At 62.2% G+C, this 19,395-nt stretch overlaps 1 protein-coding gene across 2 annotated transcripts in view; it reads right to left on the reverse strand.

Annotated features, from left to right (window-relative positions):
* MACF1 (microtubule actin crosslinking factor 1) overlaps window positions 1-14,587 on the reverse strand; it is a 141,671-nt gene extending 127,084 nt beyond the window's left edge. The window contains exon 1 of one of the 2 annotated variants that reach the window (XM_075115149.1): window positions 14,411-14,587. In XM_075115149.1, coding sequence (XP_074971250.1) covers window positions 14,411-14,504 — 94 coding nt within the window. In that variant the 5' untranslated portion in view covers window positions 14,505-14,587. Of the gene's footprint in view, window positions 1-7,304; window positions 7,369-14,410 lie in introns of those variants that run through there. The other variant, XM_075115151.1, reaches the window with a different exon arrangement.
* Between the last annotated feature and the right edge of the window lie 4,808 nt (window positions 14,588-19,395).

Below are 19,395 nucleotides of genomic sequence, written 5' to 3' on the forward strand. Positions count from 1 at the left end.
TGCTGGAGGAACCAAAACCCACCACGGCCTCCACCCGCCGTGGCCAAGGCAGATGGTGGCCCTGGATCTCTTATCGCACCCGGCCACCTTGGGCAGCTCCAGCGCGGGCTGTTCCTCAAGGAAGCCATCATGTGATGGGACGAAAGCAAACAGCGACAGTGGCGCATGGGGATGAGCTGTGGCACTGCTCCAGCTCCAGCCCCACCATACAGGCCAGGGCAGGATGCTGCTCCTGCCCCGATCCCCTCCCAAACACGTTACACCTGAGAAACCCTCATTTTTTAATATCAGAAACCCAGCAGAGGCAGGCACACGCATGCTGCAGAGGTGGGAAGAACAAGCACGGACTCACTCATGGCTGCCTGGCCACAGGAAAAAATCTGAGCCTGGGTCCCCAGGGGAAAGCACGTGGCAGCAACAAGGTCAGATGAAGCCAGGAGATTAGCCGGCATGCACAGAAGAAGGCCGAGAAGATGCTGGATTTTATCTGGCTGCCAAGTAAACAACAAACTACTCAGAAAGTGAAACCAGCTGTCCTCGTGCCACTGGTAAAAGTAACCTGGCAATAAATTTGTAATCAAATTAGTTTCCTGAGCCAAGCTCAAAGCTCTCATCGCCTTGGGGCCATGACAGCCGCTGCCCCAGGAAACCCGAGATGGAGACTGTGTGGAAAGGCCGGGTGACCCCAAACCCACAGGGGCAGCGGCTGTTGGGGCAGGGTCCATCCCGGAGCAGCATCCTTTGTCCCCAGGACAGAGCCAGCAGAGCCTCCCATTTCCATCGCAGCCAGGAGGGCACAGGAGACCGGGATGCTCTCCAAACCCTTCGCCCCGAGCCGGCGGGGCTGACAACGATGGATGCTGGCACCGCGCCGGGGTTAGGGGTCTGGACTTACACACACAGGCATTTGCATATGAAATGCTCCCAGCTCCAATATCCGCTGCTGCCTCCACCTCCCTGGAGAGATGAATAGAGATGGGGGGAGACAGGGGAAAAGAAACCTCGCAGGCAATAAAACCTTCCTTTGCTCCAGCTTTGTCCAGTCCGGCAGCTCAAGGGCAGGTTGGCTGGGGCTGCTTTCAGTGCTGAAGACCATGCTTAGCTACACCACAAATGCCAAACCACGCCAGCAAGGGGCACAGCACAGCCACGTCCACGCCAGCAGAGCTAACCATAACCACCCGCAAAGGTGGGCACCCCCTCTGTGCTTGGATGCACAGGGAAGCACCCCAGCAGTGCGAGAGGGGTGTTGTGGCTGCTCAAAGAGCCATCTCGCCTCTCCCGAGCATCCCCCGCCCACCACACGGTTTCCTCCGTCTCCCTGCACCACTTTCTGAATTAAGGCCACAAAGGGCTGCGGTAAACACAGCAGGTGACAGCCAGCAAGTCAGCATTGGTTGGTCAAGAGGCTGCAAAAAGAGACCAAAAACCGCAGATTTGGCTTCTTGGGCACTCGCCAGCCATGTTTTCGCATTCCCGTTACAGGCTCGCAAAAGCCAAGAAAGGGCCACGTGCGTCGGGATGCAGGAGCCAGTGCAGGCAGCCAGCGTTCCCAGCAAGGCTCTGGGCAGCACCTGGAGAGGGGAAGGCTGCCAGATCAGCTCCCACAACCAGTCACCTTGTAAACGCTCTTAATAATGTCATGTCAGCTCCTCAGCACCTCATTCTCGCAGGCAGGAGGGGAATTTGCAGTGCAGCAGCTGGAGCTGGGGCCTGAAACCCCCCACATGAGCGCACGCACTTTAGCAGTGGCCCCCCAAAACACGGAGGGGGATCACTGGCACCCAAGTCCAGCACCCATCTGTGCTCCTGCTGCCGAGGGGCTGCCGAGGGGCTGCGGACGGGAGGGCAAGCACTGCATCGGGACAGAGCCGGCCATAGGCACACCCAGCCGGCACACGGCGACTGGGGGCTCCTTTCACATTGATTCCCGGTGCCAGCTGCAGCGAGGCTCAGGCAAAATTTATGATGGACACCACGCCAGCATAAGAAAGTGAATTATATTACTCCCAGACATGAAAACTCAGGGCAGCTGTCAGCTGTAGAGCTGCGGGATTAACCCTTCGCGTCAGTCCCAGCAGTGGCACGGGAGGGTGGGGAGGCTGCCAGCCCAACTGGTGACAACTCCCTTGGCTCCCTGCTAAATTAAACATTGAATTGATTCACCTTTGTTATACAGCGGGATCAGCTGGTAAAGCCCAGCCGTGCCGAGGCAGTGCTGTGAAAAGGAGAGAGTCAATAAGAGTGTTATTAGACGACAGGCGATGGCATCCCGGGTGCCTTCTGCTTTCCCCTCCGCCTTCTTTCTAGCAGGCAAACCCCAATCGCTGCCCGCAGCAAGTCACCACGAGGCCGGCTGCGAGTCCCAGAGCAAAAAGCTCCTCTGACAGCAGAGGGGGAAAAAAAATAAAGGGGGGAAAAAAGCAAGGGAAGCATCCTCTCCTGCTGTAGCTGGAGCGCCAGGTAAACCGAGCCGCTCTCCCGCTGCCCCTGCGCCCGCAGGCCGGGCTTGCTGCCTGCTGCAGCCGGACAACAGCCGCCGGCCTCCAGCCACCTGCCAGGGGCCAGCCCAGCACGATCGGGTGTCGCAGCCGGCTCTCTGGGGACAGCCTGCAAGGCAGGAGAGGCAGAGAAAGGAAAAGAGTTTCTGAAAGAAGCAAGGTGGGGGAGGAAATAACCGATCTGCACCCAGGCGCCACCGTGCACCCACAACCAGCGGGACCCACACAGGCGAAAACACCCTCTCCGGAGCCAGATCAGCTCCCGACCCATGGGAGCAGCAGCCAGCTCCGCTCCCCTTAGCAGGATTTTGAGCTCAATTTCTTTTCCAGTTGTTATTTGCAAAGCAGCTTCCCCTGCCTCCCTGCGTTACTTACAGGGCTGGGTTAGCCACGGCCCCAGCGCTTGCTTTGTGCCTAGACACACGGCTGGAAATCCAAATAAAACACAAAGGAGGGAAGTGAAGCAGAGCCATGGAAAGCACCACCCCTCCCGGCCGCCTCCATGGGAAGCCAGCGACTCCTCAGCATCCCAGGAGGGGACTCGATTTGCCTCAATCAGCGATCGATGGCAGATGGTCTGGGCTCTGCTGGAGCCCTCGGAGGAGGCGACGCCAGAGCGGCTCAGCCTCTCTCCGTGCTGCATATCCACACCACGGAGGGTGAGAAATACCTTTCAGGGTGCCAAGTCCATCCAGGAACTTCTTGTACTTCTCCAAGTTCATTTTTCAGCCGAGCCTAGCCCCACGCCTCAGCTGGGCGGCATTGGGGCACCCACGACCCCCAGCCGCCGTCACCAGCTCGGCAGCCGTGCTGGCCTCACTGCTGTCGCCCTTTGGCCACCCGCAAGCCCAGCTGCGGCACGGCCCTTGCGTTTCCTTATTTGATGAAGCACATTAAAACCTCCCATGCCAGAGGCCACCCCCTTTTTTGCAAATGAGCCCAGCACCACTAGTAAGTGCCCCGCACCATCAGGGCTCCCGGCATCCCTTACTCCCCTCCCTCCACGCCGGAGGTTTCAGGGATTGTATGTCCCAGGGATATTTCCAGCAAGGAGCACGTTCGAGGGAATTGGGAGGGGAAGGAAAAAAAAAACAAGAAGCTTTAAGACTGACAGGCAGAAGATGGGGAAAACAAAGTCAGTGGGTAGAGTATAGGGTCCCTGTCCTCGTGGGATGGCAATAAAGCCACCCTGGTGACTCTGACACCAGGCTGGAAGAAGCCACCAGAAAAGCCCCTTTAAGCACTGGGAAAACGGCCAGGCAAGAACCAGGAGCAGGTGGGGGCTGGGTCCCTCCTGCCTTTGTCCCCCCACTCACCCCGCACCAGCAGTGACGTGCTTCAAGCTAAAAAGGTGATTTACTCATTTTAAAGGCATATTTGGCAGCAGGCACCAGCCCAGCGTGATCCAAGGGGATCTCATCGCTGCCCTTCAGCAGGACTGGTGTCCAGGAGGCATGTCCCAGGACTTCTGTCAAATCAAATAATAAATATGAATAATATCATCATCATCAGTGGTGTTGAAATGTGCTTGTCACGGAGGCAGATCACGCTCTCCCTGGGTCACCCCACAGCCTCTCCAGAAAGATCCCGGCAGATTGAGCAAGACCCACCGCACAGTGCAGGACCTGCCCGCCTGGGCTTCAGCACGGCTGGCACCTCCCCGCAGAGCCCTCCCAGCACACCCGCACGGCGCTGGAGCTTCTCCAGAGGGAGAGGAGGGAAACCAGAGCAAGGATGAATTGCAGGAGCCAAATCACCCCCCAGAAACCAGGGGTGCCAGCTCCTGGCATCTCACCGGGCAAGGAGGTTCCCCTCCTCTGCAGGTACCAGCACATGAATCCTCAGCTCCTTCACCATGTGCTGGAGGAGCAGATCCACGTGCTCCCAAAGGAAGCAGCATCCCATGGCAATGCCCCACATTATCCACAAAAGCATTAATAAAACCTGTTTGCTCATCCAAGCGTCCCCAGAGTGGGGACACAGGACCCCGCTCCTCCACAGCTCTGCAGACAGACGGACACCTCTCCAGGGACAGACGTGCACCGAGGGTATCACTTTCCTTTGCGAGCAGAGCAAACCCCGCGGGCCAGTTGCCGCTTGTGCCCCCGACAGCTGTCTGCTTGGGAACCGGAGAGCCAAAAATCGCTCCGGGAGCTCCAAGGGGCAAACAGGCAGGTGGCGAGGTGCCCCCCCACAGACCCCCACACTCCAGTTACACCGGGAGCCTCTGCACCACCCACGGCTGGGCTCAGGTGGGATGGAGGTGACACCCAAAGGACCCACCGCCATGGAAGGGAGCCGCCCGAGCCCCGGGGGATGCACAGGTCCACAGCATATGGCGCAGGAGCCCCTTCATCCCAGCGAGAGGGAGCCGATCGCATCGCCGGCGAGCGGCCACGTGGAACAGCCCGGCTGCGCCGGCCTCCGCCGAGGATTCACACGCAGGGCCGGAGCCGGAGGTGCCCGGCTGGCAGCAGGCGGTGGCAGCCCTCGCCCGCCAGCACGCCGCAGCCCGGCTGTGGCCCCGGCATCGCGGGGCCGCTCCTGCAGACGTCCCCCCGCGCCTGCCGGCGGAGCCGGGAGCAGAATAACGTTGTTGTGAGAAGCCAAGTTGTCACCACTAAAAATAGCACAATGGAATTTTCCTCTGAAGAAAAAAAAAATTTAAAAAAGAAGATAAAAACCAACCCTGCTTCTTGCTGACAAAGGGGCTGCGAGAAGAAAGCGAGGAACAGCCCCGCGGAGGGGGTGTGGGGGGCACCATCTCCTTCCCCTCCATCGCCCCATGCAGGCACGGAGAGCAGAGCTCAGCGCGGGGGAGCGGGCGGCGCTGCCAACGTCCCCATTTTATTTATCTCCATCCTCCCCTTCCCGGCAAAGGGGACGCTCCAGGCACCGCTGGGACGGCCACCGGACACGGCAATCAGGCAGCTGCTCTGAAATTACAGCGGCAGGAGGGAGACGCGGCTGCTCCAGGCAAATCCTGGGTCGCCCCCAGCACCCCAGCTCTCCTCCCAGCACCCAGCACGACTTTGTACCTCCAGGGCGATAAGGGTAACGCCCCACACACAGGGGGTTCGGTGCCTGCCTCCTGCCCCACGCCCCAGCGTGCCACCTAACACCAAAGCAGCTCAGTGGTGCGGGAAGGCAGCCCGACACCCGCCGGGCCCCCCAAACCGCATGGCGATGGGGAGAAGGGCACTTAATTCCCTCCGTTCCCCAGGGGAAGCAGGTCTGATGCTGCCAGACCCCACCCACATGCACCCCGGCTCCCTCTCCCCTCTGGGAATGCCAGGAATTCCTGGAGCAGGGAGGATCGCGCTAGCTGGCTCGATCAGCACACCGGGGTTGGGGGGAGCCCCCCCAGCTCCCAGGACAGCCACCGCACACCCAGTCAGCCAAGGAATCCCAGCATCTCCCAGCCCAGCAACTGCCCTCCGCAGCAGGAACGAGAAGCATCCCAAACAGCTGGTGAGGATGAAATATCTCCACGTGCAGCGTCTGGAGCCGCCTGCAATAAACCCTCCTGCGCCATGGCTGGCCCCAGTGCCCCGGGGCGGCACCCCACGGCGGGGTTTGCTCCCCGACGGGCACACGAGTAGGGGGGACAGCAGAGGACTGCGCTGCCCTTCCCCACCATCGCCAGCAGCGGTGCAGAGGCCATTCACACCATGCCGAGGACGCTGCCAGAGCCGGGGCACAGACGCGTGACCCACGGCAGCGGCGGGAGCAAGCCCGGGGCGCGGGATGCATTTATTTTAGGACAGCCTCGCCGGCAGGGCTGCTCCATCACTGCTCTGGCGAGCCCCCAGCGGGGACACAGCGATGGCCACAGCCACACCAGCTGACCCCAGCATCGCTCCCAGCGATCCTCATATCAACTGGTGCTCGAACCAGGGAGGTGGTGCAGGCAGGGGCTGCTAATTCATGCTAATCAGCTGGCGGGTCGGCTGTGGGCAGCGTGTGTAGTGTGGGACTGCCGGGCTGGGGAGCCAGCCTGGCCCTGCTCTGCACAGAAAGGAGTTGCTCCCACTGGACAGTTTTACCCGTACGGCTCTTGTAGCAAAACTGCCCAAGGTCAACGCGAATCTCATTGCCGCGGGAGCCCTTGTATACAGTTTCCTGCAGGGAAAAATAAGCTGCTGGCAAAAGCACTTCTGAAAGGCCACCACGGACCTGAACAGCGATTAATAAAAACGAAGGCAGAAGTTACACCCTTATTTGACGTGACCAGAAGCCAGCAAAAAAATCCCACCGGGACTGAGGCAGAGGTGCAGCTCCACAGCCATGCAGGAGTGGGGCAGCCGGCTGGGAGGCAGCAAGGGCAGAGGAAGAGCTTGGGAGGGGGAAGAGGATGAGGCAGAGCTGGCTCTCACCCCAACCGTGCCAGGACTCTGCCCTCAACCCAGGCAGGCGTCCCGGCAGAGCTTGAGGAAGGGGACAGGGGCCCCAGCAGAGCTCAAAGTGGGCAAGAACAGAGGCTGGGAGAGGAGAAGACCCACTCAGGTGCTGCAGGGGTGCAAAACACAGCATTCATCTCAGACAGGAGCCTGGCAAAGCTTCCCTGGCATTGGTAAAAAAATGCTTCATCTGAGCAGAGGGCAGGGAGAGCAGGCGGCCGCTGCAAGCACACGGGCACAGCGCCAGCCCCACAGTCCACGCCGGCAGGCTCAGGCTCACGGGAGGGAAACAGGGTCCAACAGGAAATGAAATATGGAAATGCAGCATGTCATGCACAGGGAAACAACAAAACAAAAATGTGATTGTGCCCTGGCAGCACCCAGCCAGTCACCCTGAACTCACTGATAAACGGGGGTGTGTCAGGGGGGCACTCCCGGTGCTGCAAGGCCATGGCTGCAGGGACCGGGACCGGGCCCGGACGCAGGATGCTCGTTGCAGAAGGACTCGTCTCACCACTGCCAGTACCGATGGATCCAGGCTCCCATCAGCACTCTCGGAGCCTGCTCTGACTGGGTGAGAAGGAGCCCCAGCCTGTCCTGCCAGCCCTCCTGCTGGGATCAGCATCCCGCTTCTCACCCAAAATCTCCCAAACCATCTTGCCCAGCAGCCATCCCCACTTCCCCCCCTTCCAGGAATTGCTGGGCTTATCTGACGCAGAGGCAGGGCACACGTCTCAGATCACATCCGAAAACTTAGTTTACCATGTCTGCAGCCAGACATACATCAAATCTGACCCTCCCAGCCCCACCACACATCTCCTCCTTGGGAAACCAACGATGGAGGATCCCCCTCCCTGCCCCCCAAACTGGGTGGGACCCATCCAAATGCACAAAAACCCACAACATGAGCTTGGAAACAAAACTTTCTGGCTTGTTAACACAAGTATCCTCTGTGCTTTGCAAACGCTGCCATGCAGAGGACCTCCTCAGTGGTTTCCCTCTACAAACTGGAGCAAGTTTGACCATCCCCAAACCCCAGCAGTGGGTCCAGCCCCACCAGACAAGAGCAACGCTGAGATGCCAAATGTGGAGCTTCCAGCGAGCCTCAAGAAAGAGCACCTGGAAGGAGAAGGGGATGCTCAAGATCAGCATCCAGCAGGGATGCTGCAAGCCTGGCTGCTCAGGATACGGGACAGGGGCTGCCCTGGGAGAGGACCACGTCGCCAGCAGAGCCAGCACCTGCAGGAAAAAGCTACCAGAAAGCTGCTCTCCTTCCTGTACCAGGGAGACTGGCACCCTGCCTCCACCCCTTGCTCTGCCACCACCACCCAGCAGTGGCTCCGCTGGTTCCCACCCCACCCGCAGACTCCGACGGGATGGGAAAGGCGTGAGCAACCAGTTGGGGTGCGGAGAGGAGCCGGTTTGTAAGTCCTGCCCACAAACCTGTGAAGGTTGGATCTGCACCACCGTGCCAGGTAGGGGGGCACATCGTGGGTGACAGCCACCACCAGCCCCGGAGATCAGGGCTCCCACCACAGCCCCACTCACGGCGGGCTGCCGGCCCCACCCCAGGTGTGCCATCACACCCACCGCTGCACCACCTCGCCCTGTGGGCAGCGATTGCCTCATCTGCACTGGAAAACTCAGGTAGCCTTGCCAGGATCCATCCACGGCACAGAGCTTCCCGAGGCAGTAACGTCCTGGGTACAGCTGAGCTGCAGGGAGGAGCACGGAAGGGCTGGATTTGAGCTCAGGGAGTGTGGTCCCACCTCGATGGGGGCAGCGCCAAGGAAACGCCGTCCCCTGTGGTCCCTGAGCTCCCTGGGGTGAGCGGAGCCTGCACCAGGCATCAGGCAGCCCTGCCCACGCTCCCCGTCATGGGCGCACATCAGAGGCTGCTCATGGAAACCATCCCCGGGGAATATTAATGAGAATGCATTTGTGCTCCTTCCCAGAGAAGTGATGGATTCAAACCGACACCGCCCCGGTCACCCTCCTCAAACCGGAGCCACCGCAATGCCGAAGGCTGAGCGGTCGCAAATCCCACCCCAGGTGCCGACTCTGTTCCCCAGCACCCACCCAACATGGGTGGGATTAGTTCACGCCAAAGTGCCCCCCGAAACCTTCCTTCCAGGGCTTCCCTGGCTGAGCAGAGCCCCGGGAGGAGGCGCACAGCTTCCCGGCAGTGCCTGGTGCATCCTCCCCACTGCCCCATGCCTGTCCCAGCCCTCACGCTCCAGCCAGCAGCGAAACACTGCCCCGTGCAGGAACCAGCTCGGCCACAGCAGCTGGGCTGAGTCGGCGGGCCCAGGACATGCTCCCGGCCCTTCCATGCAGGAGAGACGGGGCAAAAAATAGCTTTACTGGGGTCCTTCCTCCTGCTACTGCTCATCCTCACCCTGTCCAGGGGAACCAGCAGCCCCAGCACGGAGGAGCTGCTTCGCACCCACCCCAAGCTCCAGTGCAGCCTCTCCCTGCACTGAGACAGGAGACACTGGAAACTGAAGTCCCCTGCTGCTTCCACAGCCTGGATTTATCTGGTTTAGGTGCATATAAAGGGACTTACCACCCTGGTATTCAACCAACGGTGTTAAGACACTTTAATAAAACCTCTTTTTCTACTTCCCTCTGGGAGGTTTCATGCCACTGGCATCAGCCACGGTATGTCCAGAGCAGTCTAAACTTAGCTGACACAAGCGAGACGAGCCTGGAAAGGAGGTTGGCCAGGAACCAGCAGACAGAGGTCAAAGACTCCGGTCTCGCCCCGAAGCATGAGCTGGGAAGGAAAAGACTCTGACGGGAATGCGTGCAGGCAGTGCTGAGAAGAGCAGTGAGAGAACAGCGCGAGCCCTTTCCCAACGCTCGGCAGCAAGCTGGCCGCTGAAACGAGATCAAAGCTTTCCGGCTCTCGCTGCCGCACGGCACCGTACACCGGCAGGAGTCACGCCGCGTCCCGGTGCCTGTGCCAGGGAGGTACCGCGGATGCAGCCACCTTGCACGGGCACCCACCATCCCAGCCTCCCCAGGGGCTTTTCTCCCTGGACCAGAAGCACGTGGAAATGCGGAGCAGCAGCCGACAGCCCCAGGACCTGAAAGCAGGGCTCAGCCACGGTCCTGGTTCATTAGTGGGGTATCAGGACGAGGACAACTGCAATCACTTCTGCCAACTTTGTGACCAAGGATGCTGGTGGGCTGGGGGGAGGCACACACCTCTCGGCGAGGGAAGCCCAACCTGGGAGGCACCGTGGGGTGCTTGGGATGGCGATGACTCCACTGCGAAGGCAGCAGAAAGCCGGCCAGGCGAGGAGGGGTGGATCCTCTCACCCAAAAAACCACCAACTTCATTTCCCTGTTGGCCAAAACAAAGACGAGCGAAACAGCACCTTCCACACCGCATGCTCAGGCTCCACCTCAGACACCAGGGTCCGGCCATCCCTGGGGGCAGCCCAAGGCTCCTGCCACCTTCCTGAGCCCCCCTTGATCTCTGGTCCCCCCATACCAGGGAAGCCAGTGACCCCTCAGTGCATCCAAAAAATATCCACACTATCCAGTCCAATGGTGGAAAGCCGATGGTTTCCAGCCCAGTTTCCCCCAGGACTTGCTCGAGCCAGGGACTCTGCTCCGACAGCAGTGCTCAGCCACCCCTCTTCCCAGGCGATGAAGAGGAAGAAGGGCTTCCTTCCCCCTCCCTGGCGAGGAGTCACTGCCATGCCGGCACCGAGTCACCACCACGCCGCCGGTCCCACCAGCACTCTCACAGACTGCAGGGGACTTGCGCAGCCCGCCCAGGAACGATGTTTATGTTTGCGGGATGAAACCCCGGCGACAGCAGCCCCGCATCAGGAGGCAGCCGCAATGCTGCCAGGCTGGCACAGCCCCTCGGCTGCAGCAACTGGGCACCCACGGCAAGGGGTCTTCAAGTCCTGAGACCCCAGCGCTGGGGTCTAGACACCCCTAGTTGTTTTTCTTATAGTGGAAGACAAGTGAAAAGAAAAAAAATTAAAATAAAAAAAGAAGTTTCTTCACAGATGGGGACTGCCAGGACTGCTGCCCACCACCAGGGAGGCTCCAGTCCCACGAGGAGGGGTCCCACGTGCTCTGGTTCATTTATACAAGGGTCCCACACCTCTTCTGTCCACCCTGGGCTCTCCTCCAGCCCCTTGGAAGGTTGTCCCCTCCCTACCAGGAGTCAGGTTAGGCGGACAAGGTGACAAGCCATCCCGTGCTGTCCCAGTCCAAACAAGCCAGGCCACGTGCCGGCACCACGGAGCGGGCAGAGACAGCGCCGGGGCTGGGAAAGGGCTTCTCTGACACTACAGCTCCAGGTTTCTACCTCCGATCACGAAAAGGGTTAATCATCATAAAGAAAGGATTTCACCAAGATTGATTAGTTAATGTTTACAGCGCTCTGAACAGGGAAAGCGTGACCCCTGCTCTGAGCAGAGCCAGCAGTGCTGCCTGCACCCTTGCACTGCCTGGCGTCCGGGGGGATGCTGCAGCGCGGAGCCACGGGCCAGCTCTTGCTCTCCCGAGGGACAGCAAGGGTCAGCATCCCCCAAAACATGAGGGGAGGTATGCACCACGGCAAGAGAAAGCAGCCCTTGGACGCTGAGCGCCGCTCCCTGGAAGGGAGGGCCAAGGCTTCCCTTCCCACCCAGACCCCTCTGACAAGCAGCAGTATCCAGAGGGGCCCCCAAAAGCCCCGCTGTCACCCCCCGCGCTCCCACTGCTATTCTCACCGGCACCTGCGGCAGCGGTGCTGCACGTCCCAGCATGTGCTGCCACACCACGATCCAGCGATGAGGCAAGAGGGGCTGGAAGCCGCCCTGCACCGTGCCTGCCTGGTACGGCCCTGGGAAACCAACCCTCTGGCTTTCAGCTGGGTCAAGACTGGTGAAGGTCTTGGCACTGGAGACCTTCCAGCTGCAGGTGTTGGGTGCTGTTGGGGGCAGCACAAGCCAGAGGGTGCTGTGCCCCCCAAGGATGCCAGCAGCCGAAGGAAGCCATGATCAGGGCAGCTCTGCCACGCTCCAAGCACTGCAGGGTAGCACCAGAGCCTACGCACCCCACCCCCACCCCCAAACCCCCACTCCCGTCCCCTTCCTCATCCAACCCCCTCAGGCCCAGGGCGCAGCACTGCACAGCACCCAGTACCAGGTCCGCCGGCAGCAGGGACAGGTGCCCCCGCAGCGCCCACGCCAGCTCACGCCGCTGATGCAAACCTCCTTCCCCAGCACGCCTGGGAGCAGGAGCACCCCGGCGAGCACCGGTGCCGCAGCGATGCAGCACACCTACCCAGCACCCCGGCCCCTCTGTGCAGGCAGCTCTCCTCTGCCTACGGTGGGAGTTTTTATAAAGAAAGAAATCACGGGGATCTGCCAGCTGGTTAACCCCTGCTCGTCAGCAAAAGGCAGGATTTGCAGCTCACGGCACCAGCTCCAGGACCCTTCCCATGCGGCCAACCTCCCTGCCTCCAGACCTGTCCCGGCTTGCTCGACGGCAGAGGCCCTGCTGCTCAGGTTGGGGTTTTTAGGCTATTTTCTATTAGAAACAGAATGGAGCTGTCTAACAGAAATGCAGGGAGGCATCTGCAGTCTCCCCACGGCTCCCGGCTTCGGCAGCGCCAAGCGTCCTCCTTGCCCTCCGACAGCGTGAGCCGGTGCCAGCAGTGCTGGGCCTTGGGTGCAGCAGGTACAGGGTGGCCACCGCGAGCCAAACACTGACCTCACGGGTCTGCCCACGTGGCTCAGCCCCCAGCAGCCACATTTCGGTGAAAACACTCCATTTTTGCAGGATTAAGAGGGGGAGGGGAGAAGCCAGTGGAAAACTTGTTCCGGACAGGAAAAACCAAACCGTTCACAGGAGCTGGAACAGGGAAAAGCAGGGAAGAGACAACACATCCACCAGCACGGAGCCCAGTGATCCGAACTGGAGGCTCCCACCCAGCCCTTGCAGTGTGGGTGGGATGTCCCGGGAGGGGTGGGGAGCTGGGATGGGGTTGAAGGCAAAGGAAAGCTTTTCTAGAGTATACACACTCATTTCCCCTACACCAAACAAGCACCACAAACAAGATCAAACAACACCCAGCAGGGTATTGCCAAGCCACTACCAGCTTTCTACCACAACCCGGTGTAGAAATGAGGTGTTTCCTAAAAAGTCCTCCTTGCTGGGGGAACCCAACCACCCAACGAAGGCGCCGACGGCCGGAGCACGGGGCGGGCGAGGGGGGGCCCAGCCTGGCTTGGCCAGCGGTGCTCCAGCTGGACCGGCACGGACAGGCACTGTAATTTCATTTTCTTTTTTGGAACAAAGCAAACCAATGCAAACAACATCTCTTTCCATGCCAGCCACTGGCACCCGCCGCACCGTTTCCTCTGCGTCTCCACGCTGAACCCAACTACATCCAAGGGGCTCTTTATTAATAAAAGTTTGTCAAGTACTTGGACGAGCCCGAGTCACGTTATCCAGCGCCTTTCCAAGGCACCCGAAGAGGCTTTTATTCCCCGCTCCCTGTGAAAGCAGAGCGAGGCTGCGCGTTTCTCCCACCTCTGGGAGGTTTGAGTGGCACCCCCTGAATCGGGGAGCCGGGGAATCCATTATTCCCCTTTCTCTGCAGGCAGAAAGGAAAAGGAAACGGGTGCTGCGAGCGCCTGGCTCCTCTCGACTTGGCCATCCGCATTTTAAAGAGTCTTGGCTGCTAAACTTACAAAACAGAGCACTAGGAGCCCTGTGGGGCTGAAATCTGGGCTCCACGACAAGTCTATCTCTGCAGCAAGGAGAAGAAAAAATAATAAGAAGAATGGAAATGCACGCAACTCCCGGAGATGAGCCACCGACATCAAAACTGCACACTCACTGCCGGTACCGACACCGGCACAGCCACCGGCACGGCGGCCGGGGAGCACGGCGGCCCTTCGTCCCTGCCCAGCTGCGGCTCAGGGAGAGGGAGCCCAGCCCCGGGGAGGGTACGGGAACACCGGGGCAGCCAGAGCAGGGATGGGTGACGGCGGGTCCCCACGTACCTTACGGCACCCTGAGGTAAGGGCACAGGTATGATGGATGTTGTGGTGCTCTGAGGGGTGAGGTGGGGGGCTGGAATGCCGGGCACCCCACATGGGGACACCAGAGCCCCAGACACCCCATGCAGGGGACGCAGGGAGCCCAGGAACCCCACCGCAGGGACACTGGGCCACCAGGCAGGCCACGCAGGGGACACAGGGACCCCGGCAAGCCCACGCAGGGACCCCAGGGGACCCTACACAGGGGACACAGGGACCCCGGGTACATGACAGAGGGGACACTCAGACCCCGGGGGCACCCCACGCAGGGGCCACCCGGGCCACCCCACGCAGGACGCTCACCCAACCACCCCGCGCAAGCGGGACGCCGGGGGCCGGAGGACCCCCCCCCGCGAGCCCCGGGGACGCGCACGGGGACGGCGGCAGCTCGGTCCCGCGGGGCGGTCCCGCCGCGCTCCAGGCCCCACGGCGGGCCCGGCCGGCCCAGTACCTTTGTAGCGCTCCAGCACGTCCTCGTAGGCCTGGACGAACTCCTTCTCCTGGCTGCGGTTGGCCGGGAGCAGCCCCGGCACGTACCCGGCCATGGCGGCCCTTTGTGCCGGCGGCCCCGCTGCAGCTGCCGGCGCGGCGGCCAAGGCCGGTCTGTGTCCGGGCCGCTTCCGCCCGCGCCGCCGCCCGACCGGCGGCCACGCCCACCACCGGCGGCCACGCCCACGGGTCACGCCCCCCTCATGGGGCTGCTCCGCCCCCCGGCGGCGGCCCGGCCCCGCCGCGACCCCTGGCGGCGGCGCGCGGCAGCCCCGGGCGGGAGGGGCGGGGCGGGGCGGGGCGCACCGGGAGGCGACACCGACCGGGCAGGGACAGCCCGAGGCCCGGGCCCCCGGGGCCTCCCCGCGCCAGCGCTGGGGCCTGGCGCCGCGCTGCCTCCCGCAGCGCCCCGGGGGCCGCCAGTGGCCCCCAGCGCCCCCCAGTGCGCCTGGAGCGCTGCAGACCAGTGTGCCCAGAGTGCTGCAGAGCAGTGCATCCCAGTGAGTCCAGAGCATCCCAGTGCACCCAGAACACTGCAGACCAGTGCATCCCAGTATATGCCAGTGAGCCCACAGCACTGCAGGCCAGTGCATCCCAGTGAGCCCAGTCAGTGGCAGAGCAGTGCATCCCAGTGCACCCAGGGTGCTGGCAGACCAGTGCATCCCAGTGAGCCCAGCCAGTGGCAGACCAGTGCATCCCAGAGCACCCAGGGTGCTGGCAGACCAGTGCATCCCAGCATCTCTCAGCGCATCCCAGTACACTCTGTGCAACCGAAGCACTGCTTCCCACTGTGCCCAGAGCACTGCATCCCAGTGCATCCCAGTAGATCCTAGTGCCCCTCAGTGCACACAGGCTGGGGAGCATCTCAGCTGCCCCCAGCCCCGCTGCCCACCAGGGTGGGGGGGCCCGCTCCTGCTGCGCACCCGAGCCCCACCAGGCCAGCGGCCGCCTCAGCCACCCTGGGGCTCTGCACCCTGCGGCCGCCTCCAGCACGGGTGCGGCTGCAGGGGGGGGATGTCAGCCCCACGGGGGTCCCCTGGGCAGTGACCCCACAAGGAGGCTGTGACAAAGGGTGGCCTCACATTGACCCAGCCCTGGCCCCACGTTTCACCCGTGGGGTGCCAGATGCTATTACAGCCCCCCCACCACCATCAAAATAGCCCCACCGAGTCATTTAACCCAGTACCGCACGTGGTCGAAGGGCAGGATGGGTCAAACGCTGCTGGGGACGGGGTGCGCTGGGGGTGGCCCCGCTCTGGTTTTGCAAAACCTTCTCTTATTTCAGGCTGAGTTTTGTCAGGGTTTATCCCCCGGGTACTCCCACTGCGGGGCCAGGGGGCTCAGGCTCCTGTCTCCTGGGCCAGGGTCTGTCCCGGGAAGGGAATGGGGTGCGGGAGATGCGCAGAGAGACCCAAGCCCCTCCGCATCACCTGGGGGGGCTGTGGGGGAAAGGGGGGGCCCCTTGGCATCACCCAGGGGGCTTCACCCAGGGGGCTTTGGGGGCCGGGGGGGCATCACCAAGGGGCACAGCAGGGCCAGGGACAAACCCCCTGGGGGAACAGAGACGGGGCCAGAGCCAAACCTGCCTGGCACCCCCATATCCACCAGAAACCCCACTCAGCCCCCCAAATCCCTGGAGGTCCTGGATGCAGCAGAGTGAAACCTCCCACAGAAACAGCCATTACTGGGGCACGAGGGTGACTGTCCCCAAGCCAGGGGACACTCCCGGCCCCCCAAGACCTGGCTCCCCTCGCTCAGCCAACAGGGCACCCCCTCCCCTGACCCAAGGCCGGCTGCAGCCCCCCGGGGAGCCCTGTCCCCCCCACCCGCCGGGGCAAATCCCAGCCTTTTTTGGCCAACGCAAGATGTTGCTTTTTCACCCTGGCTGCGCCGTTCCCATGGCAACCGGAGGGCCAGGCTCTGCCAGCTGGGTAACTATGGCAACGAGAAAAGCCCCATCCCACTCAGCCCAGCCATCGTGTGTCTCCCCACCATCACCCAGGGGCCTCCCGGCAGCACCCCGGGGTGGGGGGCAGCACCCGCATCCCTCATGGGGATGGCAAGGGGCCACTGGTGGCAACTGCCATCATCATCATCCTCCTCCTCCTCCTGCAGCCCCTGGCCTGGGTGGGGGGGGATACACAAATCATCCCCCTCACCCCGACTTCAGAGGCATCTCCCCTTCACCACGGTGCCTTAATTAGGAAAAGTAATTCATGTCGCACCAAGCACCAGTGCCCGGCTGCATCCCCGTGGGGAGGAGGGTTTAAATCCGGGCGACCGCGGGGGCCTCATGGCGAGGCTGCCTTTGTGCCCAGCGGAGCCGAGGCATGGCAGCCGTTCTCAGGCGGCAGAGCATCCCGCCGGGCATGCCGATGTGGCTCCTCCGGCTCTGCCCGCGCAGCCACCCTGTGCAGAGCCCTGCGGAGGTGCCTGTGCTCGCAACGTCCGTCTGACCCAAAAATGCGTTCCCAGGACAAGGGGAAATCTGGGCCGGCCAGCTGGCACTTATTAATTCCTCCTTGGGCACTGGGAGAGCTGCTCAAAACCTGCCCCGTCCCTACGAGCGGGCGGGTTTGCTGCTCCCAAGGCAGCAGAGAATAAGGGGGTTTGTTCCCACGTCTCCGAGGAAGCTGTTCAGACACATCTCCCTCCGCTCAGCCAAGGCGCTGCCTCTGCCAGTGGCTCGGGTGACACTCCCGAATGACAAAGGACTCCCAGGAGCCTTTTCAAACAGACGAAGCACAGCCCTTGGAAAGCCCCCGCGATGCCTCTCCCATCACCCCTGCCCACTGCCTCCGTTGCCCGCTCACCCCTCGCACCCTTGTCCCCCCCGGCCCCTCTCACGCCAGCACCACTCAGCACCACCCCAGCACCCCATCAGCAGACCGTGACCCTTGGCAGGACCAAGCACAAACAGGTTCAGGATGAAAGAGCCTTTTCTCCCAAAAGCAGCCCCTCCCGGCCGTCACCCTCACACTCTGCCAAGAGGCTGGAGCAAGACAAAGCAACACGGGGCCAGGGGCCGGACTCTGACCCCCCACGTCCCACTGCCCCTCTGCCTCCTCCATGCTACCGCCTTGCAGGGTGATGCTAGCAAAGCAGGGACCAGCTCCAGAGGCTGCCTGGGGACCCAGACCAGCACAAGAGGTGCCGGAGGAGCAGGCACAGACAGCCCGGCGAGGGGAGCAGCGTGTTCCAGCCCCCCGCACCGCAGCACCGGCACCTCCCGCAAGGTCCTCGCTGGCACATCCCCACCCTGGGCATGGCCGCATCCTCCTTTCCTTGGCTCGGATGGCCAGAAGGGATGCAGAGACCGTCAGGCCCCATGAACAACGAGGAGGAGGAGCACCCCAGGTCCGTGTGTGTCCCCCAAAACCACCAAAGTGCTAATGCTCCTGCGCCACATCTGCAAGGTCTATGGCTGGGCATGGGACAGGGCTCCCCCGTCCTGTGCGACGCCCAGGCTCGGCTGGCTCCTCGGTGCCCCTTCGCAGGGGTCCCAGGGAGCCGAGCCCCGTCCCCAGGCACACCGAGGGGTGCCAGCTCCCTCGGGGCATGTTCCACCAGCCGCCCTCCCAGGTCCCCAGCCCAGCCCAGTCCCCGAGTCCCTTGGCAGGGATGGGCACCGGGGCAGCCAGCGCGCTGCAGACAGTCCCGCTGAATAATGCAAGGATCTGAATCAATATTTCAGCTCATTTTCAAACCTGGTGACACAAAACTGTCTCCAAACTCTTTCTTCCCAGCTCAGCACTGTCTAGATGTACCTCGTGAGTTATTTTTAATGGGGAATCTGCATGAGACCAGATTTTGTGACATCCCCCTGCCTTTAATCATGGGCTGGATCCAGCCAGCATGACGACAAGCACTCGGCATCCCGGGCAGGAGGGGAAAAACGCAGCTGGGGGAATGGCTGTGCCTCAACAGGGTCTGGCCTTGGGGAGTGAGAGGGTGCTCAGCACCCAGCAGGATGGGGCTTTTGGGGCCAAGCTGATCCGTGCAGGGTGATGGTATGGTGGGGTCCCGGCGGCTCGGCCATCTCCCAGCCTCAGCAGTGCTGGCCTTCGGGGCAGGGCCAGCCGCACCCTGCACATTTGCTTCCCCCAGCCCCAGACAGCATGTTTTCAAAAACAATCATTTGAATCAACTGGTTCTTCCTGCCCAGAGATGCCCGTGAGCCAGGATGGCACAACCTGCCCGCGTGGCACCGTGGCATGGCCAGAGCTGCCCACACGCCGCTGTGGCCATGCAGGGAGGGCAGGCAGGGAGGGCAGGCAGGGAGGGCAGGCAGGGAGGGCAGGCAGCCAGCACCCACTGCCACCCCTGCCCTAGCAGGATCTGCCCATGTGCTGGGTGCTGCAGACACGCAGGGGCCAAGGTCCCCTCACTCCCAGTGCTCCCAGTCTGAGGCCCCCACAGGGTGCAGAGCCCAGCGCTGGGACCGACTTGCCTGTCGGCTGGGGGCTGGCAGGGGCAGGCAGGGCAGAGCGGGCACCTCGGGAGCTCGTTGCTCTCATGCACGCCTCCACCGGCAAGATGAAAGCTGGGCCTCGGGCTTCGCTTGGGGCAGCAGCCAGGAACAGCCCAGCCAGGGCTCGGCGGGGGCCCCTCAGCATGGCCCCGAATCCCTGTTTGCTCCGGCAACCACTGATCAAGCCCCTGATGGCCATTTGTCCCAGGCAAAGAAGCAAATCCTGGCTTCGGTGCCAGAGGCTGCCACCTTGAGCGAAGCTCCTCCATCCTCCCTCCAGCCTCCCTCCCCATGGCCCCAGAGCTGGGTCCCCGCCAGCTCCATCAACCGGCGCTTGGAGAAGGAGCCATCAGCCATGGTGGCTCCATCCCTGTCTTTGTTTCTCCTTCCCATCCCTTCCCCTGGGTGTGAGAGCAGCCAGCGAGCACTGCGGTGGTGCGGCAGGTGAGGGGACACGTGGGGCAGGGTCCCCTCCA

Source organism: Phalacrocorax aristotelis, chromosome 20 (genome assembly GCF_949628215.1).
Source record: "Phalacrocorax aristotelis chromosome 20, bGulAri2.1, whole genome shotgun sequence".
In the NCBI taxonomy this organism is placed as follows: Eukaryota; Metazoa; Chordata; class Aves; order Suliformes; family Phalacrocoracidae; genus Phalacrocorax; species Phalacrocorax aristotelis.